General features: G+C 39.0%; 1 protein-coding gene across 1 annotated transcript; it reads right to left on the bottom strand.

Moving 5' to 3' along the window:
* Positions 1-13873: 13873 nt before the first annotated feature.
* LOC108364409 (uncharacterized) lies at positions 13874-15095 on the bottom strand. Its single transcript, XM_017618086.1, has 2 exons — positions 14244-15095; positions 13874-14200 (listed from the first exon to the last, which is right to left on the bottom strand). The coding sequence occupies exons 1-2, from the start codon at positions 15093-15095 to the stop codon at positions 13874-13876; spliced, it is 1179 nt and encodes a 392-aa protein (XP_017473575.1).
* Between the last annotated feature and the right edge of the window lie 11648 nt (positions 15096-26743).

Raw genomic sequence — 26743 nt, 5'->3', positions numbered from 1 at the left:
ACCAAAATATATAACTTGTGGCGACTTCAATGAAAATTATTAGTGCTACAGGCGAAAAAAGTGAGATTTTCAATCAAATACGCAGATTCATTTGATTATTTTTTTCATTAGTTTAAAAATTCGATAAAGAATATATATCATTACAGTAAACTTTGAGCCAAAGATAATGAAAATCGGATTAGAAATGTAACTGCTATGGAGCGCAATCTGCACAAGTTATATATTTTTGTAAAGGGCACTAAGAGGCACATCAATACCCTTCGAGCTGTAAGTCGCTTACGTTAATTTGAAGATTTTTTCATGAGACATTGAAGAAAAGCTAAGAAAAGTACCAAAAAAAACACTTTTTTGAAAAAATCCACCCATTGTCCGATAATTTTAAAATAACGAATAAAATGCGGGACAAATGCAGGACACTTGGAAAAAATCAGTACATTTTCAGGTTTTTCAGGTTTGAAAAACTACGCAGGACCGACCTTTGAAAAACAGTACGGTCCTGCAAAAAACAGAACGGATGGTCACCGTATGTATACTACGTTTACATATTTACATATATACATGTATAGGAGTGCAGCTATGCTGCTACAAAATGGAAATAAAAGAGCACAAATTTCTATGTAAAGCAAAACTCTCAGGGAACCCTACAAGACATCTGCCGGTCATATGACTGGTCATCTGAATGGGAGATCTTGGCCCTTTGGCATCATATTTTACATCAGAATTGAAGGAATGTTTGAAAAATCTGACCAGTTCTTTTGTGTAAATGTGATTTTGCATCCCTTGTCAACATGCAACTTAATGATGTTAACTTAAGGTCTTTGTTTTACGGCCTTAAAATTGAAGAGAAAATTTTACAAAGTTTTTTATGTGTATTGGTTTTTATTTGAGTGTATTGTGAATCGGTCAGTCTTAAAACTCTTTTTCATGTAGGCAAGAGAGTAGGTTTGTTCGTCAAAAATTCAGCGAGAATTATAAGATAGTAACGAAAAATGCTCCCAAATTCTCTCTCAAGTAGGGAAACTTGCAAATTTCTGCACGAACGCAAACTTGCAGGAATTTGCAAGATTTTCTGTCAGCTAGTGTCCACGGTTGCATTTCAAATAAAAGAAATTTGTATAGAATTTTAAAAATTCTTTCAGAGGGGCAAATAACAGGATCTACATGTATATTTCTTGTTAGTCCGACTTTCTTAGACATACGTTTAAATTTCTTTGTCGGGTTTCCTATATCGACTCTGGTTGAGATTGCATTACGATCACCATTATGTACAGTTTTTTTCAGCCGAGAACCTTTCAAATCATTGGAATTTACTAAGTTAATTAAGTAAACAAGCATTTACTTACACTTTTCATTTAAAACCGCCCAAGTTTGTAAATTTTTAAATTTAACGAGCTTGTTTATTCAAATTATCGTCGACAAAAAAACCAACCAGCTTGAATTTGCAACTTCTCTCCAAGAACTAGTCTTTCCACTTGTGATTTATTTAAATAAAACATGTGAAATTTAGTTGAAATAGTTTAGCCGTTTTTAGCCGATTTTTGCCAATTTAGCCGGTTGGTCCAAAAAGTTCTGGCAACACTGTTTATAATACACAAATAATTTAAACTCTTACCAACTCACACACAACTACGGCCGCTGCTGTCTTAGGGCCATTTCTCAATGCCTGGTTAACACTAACTGCAGGTTAAACATCGTTACCGACGTGATCGACGATAACAAATTACAGGGAGTCCATAACGTCGATAATGATGCTAAACAGACATTGAGAAACTGGACCTTAAAATGTTATCATAGGGCTCCTTTTGCTTACGCAGGACAAATTGCATGGGAGCGAGAGGTGCTCCGCTAGCGGCTACTTATGTTGTTGTAGGCTGCTACTCGAATCCTATTCGCTTGATGCGAACTCCTGGCTGCCGCAGACTAAATTCGAGTACAAATAAAAAACCTTCCTTTCATTTTAAATTTTCTTTAGTTTTTTATTTAATTGCTGATGGACGCTTGTTTCAAACGTGAAGTTCGAATAATTTACAACGAGAATGCAAACTGACGCTTAAGCTACGGTTGCCACACGTACTGATTTTATCATTAAAGTACTGATTTTTCAACTCTCGTACTGATTTTATTAATTTCTTCAATCAGTACGCTAATGTCCTGATTTTTTTTTAATTACTTGTTCTGAATTTTCAATTCTGAGAATACAAATCCGTAATATGGGCTTTCCACCGAGCTTGATGCTCGGTAGCTCGGTGTTCGGTAATTTTCCCTATGTATTTTTAACTGACTAATAAAAAAGGAAGAGGTTATCAATTCGTCGGAATATTTTTTCTTGGTTTTATGGATGTTACCGCATAACCGTGGAACACGTTAACCGATTTCTATAATTCTTTTTTTAAAGAAAAGGTGGTGCCTCAGACGTAGTGCCGTAATAATTTGGTTTAGATCGGAACATTCTTCTTCTTATTTGGCACAACAACCGTTTGTCGGTTTGGGCCGAGACCAAAAAGCTTTTCCAATTGCTTCTCTCCTGCCCGAATTTGCGCCAGTTGGTTATCCCGAGCGCAGACAGGTCCTTCTGCACTTGGTCCTTCCAATGCGTTCGTGGGCGCCCTTGCTTTCGTTGTCCACCCATGGGTGCGGAGTCGAAGGATCTTTTCACCGGAGAGTCGTCATCCATGCGTACAACATGTCCAAGCCAACGCAATCGCTGTATTTTTATGCGCTTAACTATGTCCATGTCGTTAAAAAGCTCATACAGTTCCTCATTCCATCTTCTCCGATATCCGCCATCCACGAAAACAGGGCCGTAGATTTTGCGTAGAATAGTTCTCTCGAAAGCCCCCAAAGCCTTCTCATCTTTGTTCGACATCGTCCAAGATTCTGCGCCATATAAAAGGACGGGCATGATGAGAGATTTGTAGAGCGTGAGTTTCGTTCGTCGAGAGAGGGCTCTGCTTTTCAATTGCCTACCGAGCCCAAAGTAGCACCTGTTGGCAAGAGTTATTCTTCGCTTGATCTCCAGGCTGACGTTGTTGGTGGTGTTTATGCTGGATCCTAGGTAGACAAAGTCCTTCACTACTTCAAAGTTATATCTGCCAACAGTGACGTGTGTCCCGTAGCGCGTGGACTGTTTATATGTTGCCAGGAGGTACTTTGTCTTTCCCTCGTTCACCGCTAGACCAACCTCTTTAGCTTCTTTTTCTAAACTGGAAAATGCTGCGGTTACGTCCCTTTGTTTCAGACCTACGATATCGATATCATCTGCATACGCCAGCAGCATCGTTCTTTTGCTATATATGGTGCCGTTGCGATTCAGATTGGCAGCTCTTATTACGCTTTCCAGCATCAGATTGAAAAAGTCGCACGAGAGTGAATCGCCTTGTCTAAAACCTCGTTTGGTCTCAAACGGCGCGGAGAGGTCCTTCCCAATTTGGACGGAGCAGAAGGTTGTACTCAACGTCACTCTACATAGCCGTATTAGTTTTGCGGGGATCCCAAATTTGGACATGGCGTCGTACAGGCAGCTCCTCTTCGTGCTATCAAAAGCAGCTTTAAAGTCAACAAAAAGATGGTGTGTGTCGATTTGCTTATCTAGTGTCTTCTCCAGGATTTGACGTGCTGTGAAAATCTGGTCAATGGTGGACTTACCAGGTCTGAAGCCACACTGATAAGGTCCAATCAGCTGGTTCGTGAACGGCTTCAGTCTTTCACACAGTATCGTCGACAGGACCTTGTATGCAATATTAAGAAGGCTTATTCCGCGATAATTGGCGCAAACGGCGGGATCTCCCTTCTTGTGGATTGGGCAAAGTACACTGAGATTCCATTCTTCGGGCATGTATTCATCAGACCAAATTCTGCTTAAAAGCTGGTACATACGCCCCACCAACTCTTCGCCACCGGCTTTGAACAGCTCAGCCGGTATACCGTCGGCTCCGGGGGCTTTGTTGTTCTTAAGCCGCTTTATTGCTGTTCTCACCTCGTCTTGGTCCAGTTGAGGGACGTGAGCTTCGTCCCTATACATTGGTTCGGGTTCTAATTCATCAAACGCGCCATCTGTTTCGCCATTTAAAAGCAATGAAAAGTGTTCCCTCCATATCTCAAGTGTACTATGGACATCTGTTACCAGGTTTCCATCTTCATCTTTGCAGGAGCTAGCCCCGGTCTTAAAACCATTTGATTGCTGCCTTATTTTCTGATAGAATTTTCGAGCCGCGTTCCTGTCTGCCAGCATCTCAAGCTCTTCGCACTCACGCCTTTCTGCCTCTCTTTTCTTTCTCTTGAAAAGGCGTCTCTCTTCCCTCCTTTTCTCCCGGTAACGCTCAATTGTCGCGCGTGTCGCCATTGGCTGAAGGGTAGCTTTGTATGCTGCGTATTTTTCTGCAGCAGCCGCGCGGCACTCTTCGTCGTACCAGTTGTTTCTGCGCGGTTTGTAGTAACCAACAACCTCTTCCGCAGCGGTGCGAAGGGATTGGGATATGGAGTCCCACTGCTCATTTATGTCCAGGCGATGAGGAGTTGCTTGATTAAGCAGGATTGAGAGTCGGTTGCTAAATTTTTCGGCTGTCCATTGTGACTGCAGCTTTGCGATGTCGAACTTTCGTCGCGTTGCCTGCCGCACGTTTTTTATTGCACAGAGGCGCATGCGGACCTTAGCTGCAACAAGGTAGTGATCCGAGTCGATGTTGGCACCTCGGATAGAGCGCACGTCAAGAACGCTCGAAGCGTATCTTCCATCTATCACAACATGATCAATTTGGTTCTTTGTTCTTTGATCAGGGGACACCCAAGTTGCTTTGTGGATCTTTCGATGCTGGTGTCTGGTACTACTGACTACCATGTTCCGTGCCGCGGCGAAGTCGATCAGCCTCTCTCCGTTGTCGGAGGTGTTGTCATGAAGGCTGAAATTTCCGACTGTTGGACCAAATATGCCTTCTTTGCCCACCCTGGCGTTAAAGTCGCCCAGAACGATTTTAATATCGTGGCGGGGGCAGCGCTCATACGCTTCTCCTAGACGCTCATAGAAAAGCTCCTTAGTCTCGTCGTCCTTCTCTTCCGTCGGGGCGTGCACACAAATTAGGCTGATGTTGTTAAATTTCGCCTTTATGCGGATTGTGGCGATTCGCTCACTGATGGGCGTGAACCGGGAGACAAGGTGTCGAAGTCTCCGCCCAACCACAAATCCGACACCAAATTTGTGCGCCGTCTCATGGCAGCTGTAGTAGATGTCGCATGCTGCAAATTTTTTGCAGCCATGCCCCGTCCATCGCATTTCCTGAACTGCGGTGATGTCAGCCTGGTATTTTGTTAGTACATCCAGCAGTTGGATAGAGGCACCTTCCCTATAGATGGTCCGGACATTCCAGGTGCATATCCGAAATTCATAGTCCTTGTTCCGTTTGCGGGGGTCGTCAACGTGTGGGGATGCAGTTATCCGAGGCTTTTTTGGTCTTTTCATTGGCAATATTTTTTACGTGGCGGGTCCCAAACCCAGCGCACAACCATTGCTGGGGTGGATGGTATTCAACCGGATACACATTTGTATAGCGGGCCGCTTGCTCCAAGACAGACGCCCGCTTGCAGCCGCACCTCCTGGTGAGCAGACGCTGCAGACTTCAGTGAGCCCTTAAACCGAATAAGTCGGAGTGGCCCCACCAAAGCTCCCTCTCTTTCTGCCGTGACCCAAGGCTCCACTCGGGTTGGTTACGGCATCTTGCGCATGGGTTGCTCACGTTGCCCAGAGTGCGCGAACGAGGACGCAAGAGTCGGGATTAAGTATAGCCGTGCGACTGTAACTGCATACCCAGCACAACGACTATACCCCATTGCACTCGGAACATTACCATGAAGAAATTAACGGTTCTCTTAAATTTGTATATGAGAATTGAAGTCGGTTTTGTTCTTAGCTTAAAAATTACTTGTGTTTGTGTAATATTACAAAATACTTTAGAGTTTTCCTTAAACTATACTGTAAAAAGTAAAAAAAAAATGAATTATAGTTGACATGTTTCAGATAATCTACTATATATTTGTGAAAGTATGAGTGCATTCCTAAAGGTCAAAATACAAAGCATTAGTCTCTTTTATTTCTAAACCGCACTGGAAGAAAACGCCTAACTTGCGGAACCTAATAGAAAACTAGCATGTAACCGTGGCTGCGCACATTTGGCATTATAATCTACAGACGTTTAGAAATAAAAGAGACTGATGCTTTGTATTTTGACGTTTTGGAATGCACCCTGTGTATGTATGTATGTATATGCCAGGTTGCAGTCTAAACGGACGGCCCGAATCGAACAAAATTTTGACAGAGTATTGCCATGACACCTGGGCCTATAATAGGGATCCGACAAGGAGGCGTGGCACCTCCCATAGGCGTGTAATTTTTAATCAGCCATAACTTCCAGACCATAAGTCACACGAACTTGAAATTTGGTATGCAGACATCAATAGTAGGTGCTTATAGGAGGGTATATATAAATGAGTTTGCAAAAGTGGGCGTGGCACATCCCATAGACGTGGATTTTTTTATCAGCTTTAACTTCAAAACCATAAGTCACACGAACTTGAAATTTGGTATGCAGACATCAATAGTAGGTGCTTATAGGAGGGTATATATAAATGAGTTTGCAAAAGTGGGCGTGGCACATCCCATAGACGTGGAATTTTTTATCAGCTTTAACTTCAAAACCATAAGTCACACGAACTTGAAATTTGGTATGCAGACATATCAATGGTATGTGCCTCTAGGAGGGTATATGTAAATAAGTTTGTAGAAGGGGGCGTGGCACAACCCATAAGCGTGGAATTTTTATCAGATATAACTTCGAAACCATAAGTCACACGTACTTGAAATTTGGCCTATAATAGGGTGAAAAAAATTGGGATCCGACAAGGAGGCGTGGCACCTCCCATAGGCGTGAAATTTTTAATCAGCCATAACTTCCAGACCATAAGTCACACGAACTTGAAATTTGGTATGCTGACATCAATAGTAGGTGCTTATAGGAGGGTATATATAAACGAGTTTGCAGAAGGGGACGTGGCACATCCCACAGACGTGGCATTTTTTATCAGCATTTAACTTCGGAACCACAAGTCACACGAACTTGAAATTTGGCCTATAATAGGTTAAAAAAAATTGGGATCCGACAAGGAGGCGTGGCACCTCCCATAGGCGTGAAATTTTTAATCAGCCATAACTTCCAGACCATAAGTCACACGAACTTGAAATTTGGTATGCTGACATCAATAGTAGGTGCTTATAGGAGGGTATATATAAACGAGTTTGCAGAAGGGGACGTGTCACATCCCACAGATGTGAAATTTTTTATCAGCTTTAACTTCGGAACCATAAGTTCCACGAACTTGAAATTTGGTATGCAGACATATCAATAGTAGATGCTTATAGAAGGGTATATATAAAGGAGTTTGTAAAAGGGGGTGTGGCACATCCCATAGGCGTGGAATTTTTTATCAGATATAACTTCGAAACCATAAGTCACACGTACTTGAAATTTGGCCTATAATAGGGTGAAACAAATTGGGATCCGACAAGGAGGCGTGGCACCTCCCATAGGCGTGAAATTTTTAATCAGCCATAACTTCCAGACCATAAGTCACACGAACTTGAAATTTGGTATGCTGACATCAATAGTAGGTGCTTATAGGAGGGTATATATAAACGAGTTTGCAGAAGGGGACGTGGCACATCCCACAGACGTGGAATTTTTTATCAGCTTTAACTTCGGAACCACAAGTCACACGAACTTGAAATTTGGTATGCAGACATATCAATAGTAGATGCTTATAGGAGGGTATATATAAACGAGTTTGTAAAAGAAGGCATGGCACATTCCATAGGCGTGGAATTTTTTACCAGATATAACTTCGAAACCATAAGCCCAAATAACTTGAAATTTGGTATGCAGACATATCAATGGTAGGTGCTTAAACGAGGGTATATATAAACGAGTTTTTAAAAGGAGGCACGGCACATCCCACAGGCGTGGAAAATTTTATTAGCTATAACTTCAAAACCATAAGCCACATGAAATTTAAATTTGGTATGCAGACATATCTATGGTAGGTGCTTATAGAAAGGTACGCATTAGCGAGTTTTTAAAAGGGGGCGTGGCACATTCCGTAGGTGTGGAATTTTTAATCAGCCATAAATTGGGAACCATAAGAGGTATGAACTTGAAATTTGGTATTCAGACATAGGTATCTGTGGGAGGTGTTCAGAGTAAAGTATATATAAATGAGTTTGAAAAAGGGGGATATACATGTATGTATTCATCTATTAAATAACTCGGATATTTAAAACTGTGTTTTTTTTTTTAAACCTTACCGTCTTTGCATTATTTTGAAATGGAAAGATTAAATCGTTTTTTAAACCCGCGATGCTGTTAAACGAATAAGCTTCATTTAAAATGAATAAAACTCCTTCCGAAATAAGCATTCTACCAGAAAAGTGCAGCTATACTAAAACAGCTAATCGAATAGGCAGCAAAACGGAATGTACCGTAGTGGGCAAATTTTATTTTAGAAATTTCAGCATTACCTTAATCCACCTAATAAACTAAACGAAACTTCCGTGATCGCGCGTGACTGAAATTTTTGCTGGCGTGAGCGTGCGTGAGTTAGTTTTACGTCAATGACATAATTTTCACATATCGAGCCCCAACCGACCAAAATATGTAAAGACATTTTTTCAAAATTTTCTTTTTAATGCAGAAATGTTCCTAGAGCATCAAAATTAAAATTTTTCCAAAATGTCGCTTACATATTTTTGGCCCATGCGGGTTTTCCGCCGGGATTACAAAATTTATTATATTTGAAGACGTCCACGAAAATATTTCGGAAAATATTAAGATTTACGTAAGCTGGGCCAATTTGAAAATACTTCCAAACACGTAGTTTTTTATGAATAAAAGTAGTTTCTTAAAGAACTTTTTGAAAAAAACTCCTCAGTTGACAAAACAGTTTAAAATTAAAAATTCAGCACAAAAATATTTTCAACGGAATCGTAATAATAACATTTTTGATGCTATGTTTTTTACCCTTTTTCAAAGATTGGTTTAAGAAAAACTTGAATAACTGGACCAAAACTGTTCCGACTTATGCGGTATTTTTGGAAGGTTATTTTCCCACTCTTTTTATTTGTGTGCAAAAAACTCATTCATTTTTTTTTCAAATACTTTGAATGACTTTGTTTGCAAAGAAATAAAAAGGTTGAGAAAATACCTTTCCGATTAGAGATGGGCGAAACACGTGATTTTCTACGTGCAGTAATGTTCCTAGAGCATCGAAATTATAATTTTTTCAAAATGTCGTTTACATATTTTTGGCGGTTAGGGCTTGATATATATGTATGTATGTATGTACAGTACTGCATCGCCAAAAAATGTTGCGGGTTTTCCGCTGGAATTACAAAAGTTATTATATTTGAAGACGTTCACTAAAATATTTCGGAAAAATATTGAGACCGATTTGAGAATGCCTCCAAAAATTTAGTTTCTTAGGAACTTTTAGAAAAAAAGCACCTCAGATGACAAAACAGTTTAAGCTTTAAAAAGGTGCATAAAAATATTTAAAAACCTTATATATTTCTTTTTATTATCTGAAAATTTGGATAAACAAGAGCCTAATAACATTAAAAAATAATATGACAATGTGGTAGTTTTTGCAAATTTTATATATAAAAATTTAATATAGCGAGTTTTGAAACAGTAACTTTTACATAGCTATCTGTTTTTTTTTGCTTTTCGCGTACGCTCTTCCATGAAGATTGGTCCGCTTCTTTTTTACGACGCCTTCCACTAGGCACCGAAACTACCACGTTTTCTTGCAGTTTTCTAAGTTCATCAGAAGATGGAGACTTTTGAAAGTGTATAAATAAGTATTATAGCGACTTTTGCAATAGTAGTTAACATTTGAAGCTATTTTTTCAGAAAATAGAAAGATTTTGCACTGTATTGTTAGTGGACATGAAACTACTTTAAATACTGGTACGTTACTCACCAAAAACTAAAAATCTAAAAAAATTTACATAGCGCCCTTGCAATTTTTGTATATCTTTAATTGGACCTTCACATTGTACATAAAGGAAGTACATAACAAAATTTAAAAAATATATGCCTTTTTTGCCTTTTTTTTAAGCTTTTTGCCTTTTTTTGAAGCTCAGAACCCCCACAACCGCCCCCCTTAATACGGCCTTGTACATATGTATGTGTATTTTCAACCAAAATAAGATCGTAAACTACTAAGATTTAACTTATTTACTAGGGGTCTTCCCTTAACCCATTTGCGCTCTCTGTACTATATAAACGACACCATTTCAACCCACGTCTAAAAGTTTCCTATTATTATTAAAACGAAATTGCTTTAATAAGTTTGCACCTACTGGTATTAATTTCACTTCAGATAGAATAGAAGATAGATAGGTATAACTGGAGATACCGGATTTGGACACTTACAAATCGACTTTTCACATTAGAAGTGGTCCACATGAAAACTGTGATATTTTTTTTTTTTGAACTATTGCACTTTTCCCTAAAATATCTGCTATCATAAAGTGGAAAAAGAGTAAATTAATCAAATTATTAACAGTGAGTATAAGGGTTTGTTATTTGATGGATTTATACACCTATTTCTTTAGGTGTCGTTTTTTTGGTTCAACGGGCACATCTATACTAATATATAACATTTCTTTGAAAGCCGGTTTTTTCTGTTCGAAAGCTTGAGAACAGCCGTACCGATTTTTCGAAGTTTTGGACATCTATTTCCGACATTCCGATCTCGATTATAGACTAAAAATAATATGAATATGTCATGGGGGCGTGGCATCTCCCATATAAACTGAATTTTTCAGACTGCATATGAAGAGGAGTTTGCAGTAGAATACTAGAACTTGGTATGAAGATAGTATATGAAATCAATCCTATACCAAGTAGAAAAGTGGCTGTTGAGAATTTTAGAGCAATAGTTTCCGCTTCAATGCTCGGAACTAATCCGGTTTATTTATTCAAGAATTTTACAGCAAATTGATGAACTTACGTGAAAATCTAAATTATTTTGCATTTTGAATATACATATATGTTCATATTTCAGTATGAGCATACTTACATTTGTGATCTTTCTTACGCTTAAATATAAAGTTGAACTTATCGTGACGACTGCTACAGCGAAAAGGGAACGATGTTCGTAGAAAAGAGAGCTGGGTGAGTTGAAGTTCAGCTAGCAAGGTTGCAGTCATTACGCAGTAGAGAATTGGATGTGTTGGTATTTATCCAGTAGGGTTGCAGCTATTAGTAGTTGGCCTTAAGCTCACTAATTTAACGAGCTGCGACGAATTAATTGGCTGTCCCCGTAACATTCCCCCTCCCGTAAATTTGAAGCGCCGCACAGTGCCGCCTAAGTGGGCATAAATCGAAAAATTCGTTATCTGCAATGTGAACTTGTTTGGTATTTCTGTAAAGACAATTTATCCCCTAAAAAGAATTAAACAGACATTTCCCTAAAAAAATAATTATATGCCGCCAGGAAGCCACTAAAGCGACCAATTTTATACTAAGAATTTTAATAAAAGCATAGCATATATTCTTTAAAATAAAATGTTGGTTTGACGTTTCTTGTTTCCATATAGATAGTAGAGAATTACAGGAATTAAAATTTTGGGATAAATTTAAACACAGGGTGTCCCTGCGGCGTTCCAAAAAAGACGATTTTTTTAAACAAAATTTCAAAAAATGCTAGATTTTAATGGAATGAATAAAAAGTATATGTAAAAATAGCTTATCTTTTATTATTTTATTAAATAGTACAGGCTTTTAGCTTTCAAAGGAAGAAATAAAAACCTGCTAATTTTTTGCACTTTCTGAAGTAATGCGTTTTTCGCTAAGGCATAAGATATTTTTTCCATTTTTCGTCAGTGCTTTGAGATCTGCACGATTCGTTCCATTTTCTAAAATTAAATGTCAGATTAAAAATCTTAACCTGTGGACAATAGGGTTATTTTTTTTTAAGAGTTGCCACCTGTTAAAAAATTAGATTGTTAAAAAATTGAATTCAAATTTTTTTACAATTTAAATCAATTATTAAAAGAATTATCAAAATGTGTATTAACTACACGTAGAGAGTTGCCACCTGTTTAAAAAATCAAATTCCACTTGAACTGAAGGAATTAGGTAATTGAAATAAATAGGTATCACCATAAGGTAGTCAGACGAAAGAGGTTTAAAATGGTTTTAGCTTAAATATATTACGAATAGGGTTGCCACCTGTTTGTAAAGTCGAATTAAGTTAAAATAAAATAATAGTTACGTCACACCATAGGATTACGCCATTGTATTTGTTGTTTTAGTACAAATACATATATTGTCAATCAGTGATTTATTCTGATTACATTCCTTTTAAATTACTGGACTCTTAAATTAACTCAGGAATGTTTTTCCTCTCCACTTATTTATTGCTAAATATGTCAAATTTTTTCATTTGTCTTATACTCATATTGATATACATATTTCAGTTACCTTTTTCCCTTAATTAAAGTGAATTTGATTTTTAAACATGTGGCGACCCTTCTACGTGTCATTTAGAGGTAAAGTATTTTCAAAACTAGTTCAATTGATGCCCATATTGTAACATCTTATTCATTTAACTTATTAAATAATTTTACTAAAATTAGTAACAGGTGGCAACTCTTTTAAAAAATACAAAACGTTATTACACATCTACAGGCCAAGCCCTGTCATTTCACACCTCACTTTGGAAAGTAGAATGGTATGTATTGTACATACCTATGTAAAAGCCACAAGAACCCAAATTTTCAACTTCAAAACTGCATTTACAGTGAAAATATGAAAGTTATCCTAAAACAATTGCATATTTGAATTTAGCGTCCTAAATTTTGCTAACAAGCGAATTTTCATTTAAATCCGTCCATAATTCTATTTTTGCCCACATTTCATATGGAAGGAAAGCACTGTGCGCCGTCTGAAAATTTACTGAACTAGATCCAGCCTCGCTAGTTTGACCACAGGCCGAGTCATCATCCCTGAGGCGGTTTTAACAACGGCACTACGAAATTGGCCGTCGTTCGCACGGTGCACTTCCATAAAAACACCTTTTAGCCAGGTATTGCGTTTGCTTTTGTCATCTACGACAATGACAATGTCGCCTACAACAATCGAATCTGGGGGATTCTCGTACCATTTACTGCGCCGTGTCAGGCAGGGCAAATATTCTTGTACAAAGCGCTTCCAAAACCGATCTGCTATTTGCGATTAATTTCTAAAATTCCTTCGTAGCCACCACCGTCTTCAATATCACGTTCACGCAGACCGCTCGAACTGCCAGTCAAAAAATGGTTGGGGGTAAGAGCCTCATCATTTGGCGTCTCTAAAGGCACATAAGTGAGCGACCTGGAATTTACTATACACTCCACGTCAGCTAGTACAGCCCTTAGAACATATTCTTGAACTGCCTCTTCGCGTAGAATTTCGAAGAGGATAGACTTTACGGAGCGGATCATTCTCTGCCATGCTCCACATATATGCGGTGCGTTAGGGGGTATAAAGCACCATTCGATTTCCGGGTAACGTTGCTCGATGTCGTCTGAAGAGAGCCTTTCCATCTCCATCAGAAGGATTCGGCTCGCTCCGCGAAAGTTCGTAGCATTGCCTGATAGCACACGCCGCGGCACGCCACGTCGGCTTGTAAATTGTTTCAAAACAAGAAGAAAGGCATCAGTTGAGAGCGAATGTTAATCTCGATATGCACGGCTCTGACGGTGAGACACGTGAAGAGCACGCCCCACCGTTTTTCACGTCGTCTTCCGACCAGCACATCAATAGGGCCGAAATAATCTACCCCCCTATATGTGAAGGGACGTGTGTTCAACGCAAGACGTTCTGGCGGTAAAGACCCCATCTCCGGTGCTCGCGGCTGTGCGTTGCCTGTAACGCACTTGTATCAGCGCCTGCCAATTGACGATACCAACGCCCTTAAATCGTTCATCCAATATTTCTGGCGAATTTCGTTCACAACGATTTCGTTGTGTAAGTGGTGGTACTATGATAGAAATCAACGATGAGTGTAGTAACAGGACTTTTGCTTGGCAGGTTAATTGGCCTTTTCGCATCAAATTGAATGCCTTCTGCTGCGTCGATTCTTCCTTTAACGCGGAGTATTCCGGCATTATCTAGATAAGGAGAGCATTTAAAAATGAGACTTTTTCGACTCACGCATAAACCTCGTTGTAAGCAGTTGATTTCTTCGCCAAAGGCTTCGAGTTGGCAGTTTAGAATGATCAGGTTCTCAGCGCCTTCGATTGTGGGACACGAAAGGGCTAACTGTAGATGCTTCGATTGTGCTGGTTTCCGCATCAATCTTTGGAGGAAATGCAGAACATTTCTTTGAGCAGCGCGAAATTTTTCCCATTTAATAAATCGCTCGGCTTTTGGCATAATCGCCGATAATGGTGAGTTCGACGTTGGCTCGATTTGAATATGGTGTAGTACTTCAAGATCTGTGTTGCCGGGTAAGTGCGTTTCAGGCCACATTTTCGGTGGTAAAACTAAAAATTCGGGGGCACGAAACCATCTCGAATCACCATCCATCCGTGTGTGTTGATTACACTTTGTGCCTTCATCGGCTACGTTTTCAGCTGATGGCACCCAACGCCAGTCAAAGGGGTTCGACGATTCCAAAATCTCACCTACCCGGAGAGCCACAAATTGATTATATCTCCGAGCGTCTGACCGAATCCAATGAAGGACATTTTTGGAGTCCGTCCAAAATATGGTTTTGGTCACCGGCAGCGTCACTTCCTGCTTGATGAGTTTTGAAATGCGAAGACCAATTATAGCGCCCTTATGGTCTGCTCTTAAATAGGCGACCGCAGCGTAAGCAGCTTCACTTGCGTCGCAGAAAACGTGCAGCTGAATATCGTGACTAGTGCAGGCATTCAAGTAGCATCGCGGTACACGAATATTTTCTATTTCAGGTAATAATCGCCCCCATGATTGCCACTCCTCTCGTTCATTAGCGCCAATCGCATCATCCCAATTCACGCCGCTACGCCAAAAGTTTTGCATTCTGATTTTTGCCCGGATTAAATAAAATCCCAATAATCCCAGGGGATCATAAATCGTCATGATGATGCGCAGAATAATACGCTTTGTGTAGATAGCACTTTCCTCGAAGACCGACTTGTCAAACCTCTCCACGAAAGTCAGCTCATCCGTTTGTGGAAGCCACCACATTCCCAAAACCTTTTCAACCAAGGTACCTGATTTCTCAAGGCACTTCTCTGCTTGTGTTGTCGAACCTGAAATCGCTTGCTGCACTCTTTCTGAGTGCCAATTGTGCATTTCGAAGCCGCCCTCTCCATGTATATACTTAACTTGTGATGCCAATTCGATCAACTCTTCTTCGTCGTCAGCACTGTCTCAAGTAGAACACTGGTGTATAACTTGGTGTAAATTTACGAATTTTGGTATAAATCTGATTAATTGTACCAAAATTCACAAATTTACACCAAATTATACACCAGCGTGCTACTTGAGGTGTAACCAATCGTCAACATTGGTATTTTTAAGAATCGTACTGACTGCATGCGCGTATATATTGCTGAAACGCGATGCGTTTTCGTTTTTCACGTAGTTTGCCAAAGACAGTGAGCAGGCGGCTCCGAAAGTCATAACCATCATTGCATACACATCAGGTTGCCTCTTATAACCATCATTGCATACACATCAGGTTGCCTCGACCGATTTCCGTTCCACCATAAAAATAATTGCGACGCTTGGTCCTCATCTCTTATAAGAATTTGATGGAACATTTCACGGATGTCCCTTGCGTTAGCCACACGCCGTTCACAAAATCGCATCAGTGTGCCGATTAGGGACGTCAAAGGATCTGGGCCTGACATCAAATAACTACTTAATGAAACGTTCTCAACCGCAGCGGCGGCATCCCATACGATCCGAGTTTTGTTTTTATTTTTGTTCGCAACTGTGAAGAGGGGTTAGAACCAGGGTTGGGCACAATGCACTACAAAATTAATGCAATACGCTTTTCACTACCACTGTCTATTCAGTGATAGTTAAAATGCAGAATCCATTATCACTGAAAATTTTAGTGATAGTGAAAAATGCACTATCACTGAACATTTAGTGATAGTTAAAAACAAATTGCACTATCACTAAACCCTTAGTGACAGTGAAAAACATTTTGCACAACGACTTAATATTTAGTGATAGTGAAAACCTTTATTGATAATTAAAATTTGTCAGTAAAATGACATTGCTTTTGGCTGTAAACAAGTTTTATTGTTATGACATAGTTATTCTTGAAGAATAAAGTAAGACTATATTAGCTGAAGCAGTAAAGAGAAATATATTCAAAATAAACAATTATAGTACGTCTCTTCAAAAATATAAAAACATAATTCATTTTTTATTTGCCTTTTTTAGTACCAACATTTCAAAGTTATGGTCTGAAAGATTTTGCCTTGTCGATCGATTGACAATCCCAGCAAAGGAAAAAATCTTTCCACTGGCGCAGTTACAAAACTACTTCAGTTGCTATAGCTCCGCCATGGCAACACGTATACCGATTTTCATCTAAAAAAGCAAATTATTTACAAAACTTTTGCAGGTTGGTTTCTTTTAATCAAATACCTGTAGACTCCTCATCGAATTTGAGAAATGATGTATTAGCACTTATGGAAGGCTTTAAATTATTATCTTCCCCTACCGGTTGTCTTTTAAACTCCATCGCATATTCTTTAAATTTATCCCGAACATCTTCTAGACCGTATGAATCAGCACTTTCTAGTAAAGTTTTGCAAAATTTTAGTTTGATATCGGGAATGAGAATTGCGGCAATAACTGCATCCCAAGAGTCAGAGTGCAAACTAAAATATTTTTCAAACCTTTGCATTAGCTTTGATTGCATTTGATTATTAGTTTCCGTCAAATATTTCAAGTTTTCGGAAGCTAAACGTCGCATTTTTATTTTGATGGATAGTAAAGTTGGAATAAAGTAACCAAAAAAAATGTTTTGTTCTCATTGAAGGAAGTCGATAGCTTCTGCGATAGGGTGCATTACTTTTGCATATTCTTCCAAATACTCAATTTCTTCCTCATTGAAAGTAGAAATTTCCACCATATAGCATAGTTCACCTAATCTGTTTTTGACTTCTATTAACTTCTGAACCGAATCGAACAATGAGTTCCATCTTGTAACGCAAGGCGTAACCAGATTCGAAGATATAACTGTTTTTATTATTTCAGCAGATTTCGGCCTATTACATTTATTCTATAATTTTGTACACCTGAGTTAGCAAAATGTAAAAAGTTAATATATGTACATGTTATAGATTTAACCTTACTTCCTTAGAGGGTCATTTTTGATACTATTTTTTCATTTATACTAAACTACCCTATAATAGGACCATATATGCAAGGTACAATCTCTGAAAATTTGACTGAATCTATCCAGTAGTGTTTGAGTTAAGTAAAATCATGGAAACGGCTATTATTTTACATATGTAGATAATATATTAAATTCACAGTAAAAAAAAGTTCTTAAATATGGTGTATGGCGCGGAGGCATGGACAAAGAAAGTGTAGTGCAAAAGTGCCCAACCCTGGTAAGAACCAGGTCTTTTCCGATAGGATAGATTCGCCTTTCTTCAGCTTACGGATATAACCGTTTTCTTCGTAGCTGTTAATTTTATTGTTTAAAAAATCCATCAGCTTAGGATCTCGTATCATTTTTTCTTCAAGGCAATTCAGACGCCGCATTGCCATAGGCAGAGAGTTGGGCGTGACTATTTTGTCAAACTTCCACAACAGTCCTGTCTCGTATCTCTTTTCAAGAGGCAGGTATCGAGTTGTGGATCTCATAATAGCATACGCGCGCTCATCTGCTTTGGATTTTAGGGGGTCGTCGGTTTTACATACACCTTCCGCTTCTAAAGCGTAGTTAGCTTTAGTAATGTCATCCAAGCGTTCTGTGGCAGTGCACGAACAAATATGTAGAAATCTGTTGGAAGTCTCACAAACAGCGCTGACGCGGCCATACACCGCCCAACCTAATCAACATTTAGCGGCAATGAGATGATCGCCTTTAGTTTCTCTTACTTCCAAAGGTACGCCCAGTTTCGCGTTATCTATGCCGATCAGAATAGTTGCACGCATAGACTCATAAGGCTTTATTGGCAATTTATTTAACTGGTTACGAGAATTTAATGTCGATTCGGATAGCGTTTGCATGGGAAGGTCGAGCTTTGCCACTGTGCGAACGTTACGCAAGGTGTATCGCGACGACTTGTCGCTTGATGAGATGTCAACACTTACCAGTTTTGAAGTTGGATCGGACTGGGTGATATCTCCAGTCCATCTTAAGCAGAGCTCTCGGGATGGTCCTTGCAAGCCTAACCTCGAAGCGACGTCACTTTCCAGTAAAGTACATGCTGACCCTTCGTCGACTAGCGCATACGTTTCTATTGAATGTGTCTTTCCATATAACGTGACCGGAACATAACGAAACATTATTTTATTTGATTCTCTTTTAGTGTGTAGCATAACAGCAGTATCATTATGCACCTTTACATCATCTGCGTGAAGCAAAGCGTTATGTAGTTTTGTACAACCATTGATATCACAACCCTTTTTAAAACATCTAATACACAGTTTGTTCTCACGTATAATTTGCCATCTCTCTTTAATAGCTAATAAAGGAAACTTCTTACATTTTTGCAAATTATGATCTTCTTTACAATAAAGGCATTGTTGTTGTGGATGGCCACTCATTTTATCGCTTTTACTTTATACTACGTCATGCACTGAAGTCTGGACTTTGAGTGTTTACCTTTTATTCCGCTTACTGTTGTTGTTGCGCCCACAGAAACTACCTGACTAGCACACCTCGCTAATTTAAAGAGCCAGTCGTCAAATTTACCTAAATCAGTTACTATCATATTTACTACCTGCCTACCCCATTCCTTTTTAGGTCGCATGGCAGCTTACTTAATAAATCGGATAGAAGCATTGGGTCGTTTAAGTACGCCGAAAGTCCAATAGCATTCATAGTCGAGCGGTAGTTTTGGACAGCAAGAGCAAACTGTATAAGAGTTTCTAAATTGTCGTGGCGAACTGCCGGCTCTTGCCTTAGCTTTCCTTGTAATGCTTGGTGTATGACGGCAGGTCTGCCGTATAACTTGCGAAGAGTTTCGATGGCTTGTGATACGGTTGAAGGTGTCATCAGTTTGCCTTTAACTACTTCTAACGCAGCACCTTGCAGACAGCGTTGGAGGCGGATAAGATTCTCCGCTTCTGAAAATCCGCACCACTCAGTAGATTGCTCATAATTAACAATGAATCTTTATTCATTCTTCTTGTTTGCCAAAAAATGCCGGTAGCTCTTTATTAACAACCCGCCTGGATGCTATCTGCATTGTTGACAATGTGCAATCGACCATTGGGCGCCTTGTTGCCTGCTGTAGAAGCCACCAGGTACATGCGATGGAATCGAAGCGGTGAATATGCCTGTCGAAGAGACTGTCGGAACAGGTCCAGTTATTGGAATTGAGTTCGCATTATAACAAAGAAATTGTTGATCAGCGGGCACTGCGGTTGAGTGCGATGCTTGCTTTGTAGTCTGTACGGCTTGATATAGAGTGGTTTGTGGTGCGCTGAATCCGGCACCTGCTAAGCCGTCGTCATAATGAAGAGTGGTGGAATAGAAGGGGTGACTTGTGCCTAAGACGTGCGTTCGTTGCGTTATTGTGTTTAGAGGGGCATACTGTCTACTAGGAATGTAGAAATGAGATGGTTGTGCTGATGTAGATATATACCCTGAACGCGGATGCATACTAATAAGAACCGTGGAGTTTGCGGGCCACGCAGCAGATGGACTCGAAACAGCTCGATGCGGAGCTTTGGTATCAAATGGATTGTCTGGCGAAAAAATATCTGCTCTTACCATATTAGGTGGTGTAAATACTTGCCCTAGCGCTTGCTCATTTAGTATAGAATCGATTGAAGGATTGCCCTGCCTGATTGTCGTAGGTGCCATATAGCTACCGTCAGTAGCGCCGCTCGCCGGTGCGTTCCCATCTATAGATGTAGCACATTGCGAGCCTTTAGCACCCAGATCTATTGCTGCAGTCACGTTACTTACATACACACGTTCCCCTGCCTGTGCGTACCCATCTATAGATGTAGCACATTGCGAGCCTTTAGCACCCAGATCTATTGCTGCAGTCACGTTACTTACATACACACGTTCCCCTGCCTGTGCGTACCCATCTATAGATGTAGCACATTGCGAGCCTTTAGCACCCAGATCTATTGCTGCAGTCACGTTACTTACATACACACGTTCCCCTGCCTGTGCGTACCCATCTATAGATGTAGCACATTGCGAGCCTTTAGCACCCAGATCTATTGCTGCAGTCACGTTACTTACATACACACGTTCCCCTGCCTGTGCGTACCCATCTATAGATGTAGCACTTTGCGAGAAACCATGCGGCGAATGGTCTGGAACATTTGAGCTGGGTAGCGCACACGTTGTCGCGCCAACACTCGCCGTTAGGGTTGGCTCCTCCGATTTGCTTGCGGTATTAGGTGTGTACTCGCATTGAGAGGACAAAATTCTCCAGCAGCAAAAGTTCTGAGAATTTAGCAGCATTCGCTCTCAAAGAGACGAAATATCAACAAAAGTACGAGAACGCAAAATTTGCAAAAACTTGCAACCTTCGAAACAGCTGATCACTTGCACAGTTGCCACTGGTGATTAATTTGGCAATTTATTTTCTGCTTGGTGCATTTTCCTCCGATTTGGCATTTTATACATTTGAATAGTTTTGGATAAGAAAAACCTTTTTAAAATACGATTTAATTATATCGGAATGAATAAGTTATTTTTCTCATAACTATTTTTGATATCACATGGTGACGCATTAAAAACAATAGTATCTCCTCCAAACACCCATCATTGATCCAAAAAAATGTAATAGACTAGGTTTAAAATTATAAAATTTTCATTTCAACAATCAACCTACCGAAACCGAAAGCTTCAGCAAACCAACATTTCAGCATGCTGCATTTAAATCTATTTTGGTATGTTTAAAGGTAAATTATGGTACAAACGTAAAATGTCATACGGCAACCAAAGTCAGCACACACTAAAGTAAACAAACTGGAGATTAATAGCAAATTAACGAAAAATAAACTCAATGAATGTTGTGCTTATTAAATTTACGCACATTTTAGTTGTATACTAGCATTAATAATAAAAATTGCAATAATAACTCAAAAAGGCCATATTTTCTTTTGTTTATTTACAAACATGTGTTTGTGATCAGCTGATTTTTTTACTTGCAAGTTTTAGCTGGGAAAAATTTTTTCAGCAGAAGTTTGCAGCTCTCTTTCACATTTTGCTCTCTCAATTTCCCCTACTTTGCAAGTTTTTTGGGTACGAGAACGCAAAACCAATAAAAGTTTTCTAAAACTTTAGATAGTTGGGCGTACTAGTACATACCTATTGTTAGCGCGGGTCGGCGAAAACATCTTTAGAAGGTCGAAGATATCCAGAGAAGAATACTAAATTCTTTAAACAGAAGCTTTACGTCACGATAATCGCAGAGGTTATATTTTCGCACCAGTCCCCGCACGTGTCAAATCTCTGCACTAAATATTTTGGGATGTTGAGTATTTTAGAGCAATAGTTTACGCTTCAGTGCTCGGAACTAATCCGGTTTATTTATTCAAGAATTTTACAGCAAATTGATGAACTTACGTGAAAATCTAAATTATTTTACATTTTGAATATACATATATGTTCATATTTCAGTATGAGCATATGTACTTACATTTGTGCTCTTTCTTACGCTTAAATATAAAGTTGAACTTATCATGACGACTGCTACAGCGAAAAGAGCACGATGTTCGTAGAAAAGAGAGCTGGATGAGTTGAAGTTTAGCCAGGAGAGTTACAATTATTACGCAGGAGAGAATTGGATGTGTTGGTATTTAACCAGTAGGGTTGCAGCTATTAGTAGTTGGACTTACGCTCAATAATTTAACGAGCTGCGACGAATGGGTGGGCTTTAGATTGGTAACCCCGCAGTACAGCATTAAGGAAAATATGGGAGGTAGAGAGCGGTCAAATAGTTCCCTGTATGAAGTTTCAAAGCGCGCAACCTTATACTTTTTAAGGAATTTGTTGTTAAAGTTTGTAATTTTAACCAACTTGTATGGCACTATTTAACAATATATAATGCACTTTCCACTAAATTTACGGGTTATTTACACTCAATATATGCGCAGTTAGAGTGTGCATGTTCAACCAAATAAATACTTTAGTATATTACAGCTTTTTTTTATCAAAAATTGAATGTTGTTTAATTTTATGAGAGTACATGCAGAATATGTGCAAATGGCAGCAGGACTGTGTTGCCATATCTAAAAAACCAAGAGTGGATAGCAAGACCAAAAGAAAATTCGATTAAAAGGAAAATACGATAAGGTTCTTTTGTTCAGATAAAAATAAATAGTAGGGGGCTTGGGGTCATATTCCCCTCTTCCGGCAACACAGAAAGAAAAGTTCTACGTAGGGTTATAATCCCTAAATGCGGCCGAAGGCCGCCTACGCAGAAAGGTGCAGTTGGCTTTCCTTTATGGCCAACCAAAATAGACATCACAGGGGCGCCAGCCCCAGGTTTACCGCACAGAAAGGTAATTCTAGTTGCCTCATCCTTTCCCAAGGTTATATCACTGGGGCGGTAGCCCCAGTTAGTTCACACAGAAAGGAGAATTCTACGTAGTAAGGTTTATAATCCATAAGCGCGGCCGAAGGCCGCCTACGCAGAAAGGTGCAGTTGGCTTTCCTTTATGGCCAACCAAAATAGACATCACAGGGGCGCCAGCCCCAGGTTTACCGCACAGAAAGGTAATTCTAGTTGCCTCATCCTTTCCCAAGGTTATATCACTGGGGCGGTAGCCCCAGTTAGTTCACACAGAAAGGAGAATTCTACGTAGTAAGGTTTATAATCCATAAGCGCGGCCGAAGGCCGCCTACGCAGAGAGATGCAAAAGGCGTTCGGCCCCTTTTCTTCGGCAACACCGAAAGGAGAATTCTACGTTGTGAGGGTTATAATCCCTAAGCGCGGCCGAAGGCCACCTACGCAGAAAGGTGTTCAGCCCCTAATCCCCCTACTATTTATTTTAATCTGAACAAAATAACCTTATCGTATCTTCTTTTGGTCTTGCTTTCCACTCTTGGTTTTTTTAGATATGGCAACACAGTCCTGCTGCCATCTGCACATATTCTGCTATACATACTCTCATAAAATTAAAAAACAATCAATTTTTGATAAAAAAGCTGTAATATACTTAAAGTATTTATTTGTTCGAACGTGCACACTCTTACTGCGCATATATTGAGTGAAAATAACGTCCAAATTTAGTGGAAAGTGCATTATATATTGTGAAATAGTCCCATACAAGTTGGTGAAAATTACAAACTTTAATAACAAATTACTTAAAAACTATAAGGTTCCGCGCTTTAAAACTTTACATATACCCCCTTTAGAACCCCCTCTACCCCCCGTATTTTCCTTAATTCCGTACTCGGGGGTTACCATTCTAAAATTTTCCCCGACGAATTATGGTGCATTTACAAGGTATGAAGCCATATGAACTGTTGATACGCTAAAATAGAGGGACTACATGTTCTTATGAGGAATTCAATGATATCGAGTGGGATGCATATAATACATTTTTTCATATGAAGAGTTATGGGGAGATACTGTAAACATACTGTTGTGATACTGTTAAGCATATGAAATTATAGCAAGTTGAATTTTCATACATCTCCCCATAAAAAGTTTAACAGATGCAGAGATTCCAAGGAGGAGTTTTCCCATTTTGATGCCTTTTTAATATAAAAACCCACCGAAAAGGAGGAAAGCGGCAACTCCGCCATTCACATACATGTCAAAAGTATGAATTTTAAAAATTAAAAACAATAAACAAACAAATTCAAAACAAAGAAATTCTTTGTACTAGAACTTTTTCAATAGAAGCAACTCACGTATAGTGGACAATCAAAATACTATACTAGCACTATGATAACAAACTTAAAAACAGGACATTACAGAACATTTTAATGAGCTTTATATCACATTTAAGTAAAAATAAGCCTATATTTTCCAAGATGGCAAAGAAATGAAAATGTGTATTTTTTGTTTTTTACACAAAGACTTGCAAATATACACATAAGTCAAAATTATAGAAGGCATGTATACTTCTCCCTTTCATTTTTTCATAGTTTATGGTGCATTTACATGGTATGAATCTGTTCATAAGCCGTATGAATTTTCCTATAAAAGAAGCACCAACTCTATGAAGAAATGAATGAAAGCCATATATATTTAAAAATTTTGACTTATATACTTGGCAAGTATTTTTTTGTAAACAACAAACAAAAAAATTTCATTTTGTGCTAACTTCGAATCTATGGGCACGTTCAGAAGGCGCAACAGCTCAGTAACTGTTGCGATTGCACCTTCTGAACGCGTTGCTTTGTACTTCTGATCAACTGAACAGTTGCGTGTTAGATGATCGTAATATTAGGTGCGTTCGTTTAAAATCTCCAGCAGAAACCAACCAACTGCCAAATTCCGGCGAAATGTCATCTGTTCTCTCACAAGAGAAAAATATCCAAAATAGTACGCGAACAGAAAATTTGCAGAAACTTGCAAGTTAGACGAACAGCTGATTGAAATTTTGTTTACATTCAAAAGTGTAAAATTTAAAACATAAGCAAAGCGCTCACAAAGTGTTACTACTAATGCAGTTTATGACTTAACGAATAATTACGGAGTTCTTACAAGTTTAATTAGAGGTAGTTTACAGTTTTGATATAATTGATTTGCGTAAAGTACAATAATCTGTCCGTAGTTTTGTGAAGTGGTCCTGGTCAGACGCATCAATTTTAATCAGCCCCAGTGGAAACAACGTGTGCCTTTTCGCTTCAATACATTATACACTTTTTATCGCGCTGCTGGATTTCAATAAAAGGTACATCGGTTTTGTGAAAGTGGCCCTGAGGAAAGTGGGAATTTCTAATGATATTTTTAACCAACAGACGCATCAGTTGCAAATAGCCCTTAGCAAAAGATGGCAAGTAATAAAAAGTTGGAAGTACACTGCTCTCCTGGTACATTCCGTAGAGTTGAAAGTGGTAAGTACTTCTGAAAATTATGTGTTTCAATGTCGTGATTATGCCCACCGCAAAATCGTTGTACAAATAACAAAAAATTTTCAAATTAAATTAGATCAAGACTATCGCGTACAAATAGCTTGTCAGCATGCAGGCGATGAAGCCTATGAAGAAATTATTTTCACGCAGGGTGTTGCTGGCATGGCAACTGCTGCAATCGATGAATCTCGAACAGTACCGAACGAAAGCATATGTACTTTGTTCCCATTCCCGGTGGAAGCAGCCAGGAAAAGAAATTGTTATGGCTCGATGCCCCTACGAAAGTTTTGCTTGCGCTGGTGAAGGAGTTGTGACCTAAGGTTGGGAAGACTGCTAACCTAAGAAATAAAAAGCAAATGTGGAACACCATCACGAACGAGCTCTGCGCTAAAGGGCATTTTTATAATGCTGCGCAGGTGGAGGGCAAGTTTTTCACTCTGGAGCGCCGCTACAAAAATGTTCAGCTCCACAACTCCCAAACAGGCAGAGAAAGACAAACTTGTCCTTATCAAGCGTAAGCTTTGAGACTCTTATAAACAATTTTAATTTTATTAATTATTATCAATTGTTTTCATTTGTAATTATAGTGAGCTGGATGAAATTTTTAAAGAATGAGCATCAGTTCATCCGGAATACGTTATCGATAATGAGGTTGAAGTGTCGGCTGAAGCGGATGAAGGTTCCTCGCCAGCTTCTCCAGCCTCTCCAGGTATTAACGTATAGAATCATATGTAACTAAAATGAGTATTTTTTGTGCTTAAATAAGTTTTAGACGCGGCACCTTCTACCTCGAGAAAAAGAAAGTCAGCAATAGAGTAGTTTATGGAGAAAACGGGGCTTCGCGATGCTAAACGGGAAAAAATTGACGAAAATCTGCAAAAGTTGCTGGAGGAGAACATAAGAATTAAGGAGGAAAGCATGAGGAGAAAGGAAGCTCGTGCTGAAAGAAGAGAACAGCTACAGACTGAAAAAAATTCTATTTTAAAATCTTTAGTAGATCTTTTAAAAAGATGAGTATACCTATATCCATGTACAAGAATAAGAAAATTCAGTAAAAGTTTCATTTCAACATTTCAAACTTTTTAATCAGATTTTTTAGAAAAATGTTTGGTGTGCAGTTTCAATAATTGTTTTGTTGGCGGTGTTATTTTTTTTTATATAAAATAAATTCGAAAACACTTTGTATGGAAGAATAACCCCTTCAGGTTAAAAATTATTAAAAATCAGCAGGATTTTTCAGCAACCTCACACTTCCACTTTATTATACTAAAATAAAACTGCATACCAAACTTTTTTCTAAAAAATCTGATTAAAAAGTTTGATATGTTGATGAAACTTAGCTGAATTTTTTTACAACCTTTGAAATTTGGGCGTACATGGTTTCGGTTGTGTTTCGCTACCCTATTAGTTTTTACCCACTGCATTTTCAAAATTGTTCCTAAAAATGTGATCAGAAAGTTGCAAA

The sequence above is a fragment of the Rhagoletis zephyria genome, unplaced genomic scaffold, assembly GCF_001687245.7.
Source record: "Rhagoletis zephyria isolate East Lansing unplaced genomic scaffold, Rhagoletis_zephyria_1.1 Rzeph_scaffold_01552, whole genome shotgun sequence".
Taxonomy (NCBI): domain Eukaryota; kingdom Metazoa; phylum Arthropoda; class Insecta; order Diptera; family Tephritidae; genus Rhagoletis; species Rhagoletis zephyria.
This window is presented reverse-complemented; position numbering and strand designations above follow the sequence as displayed.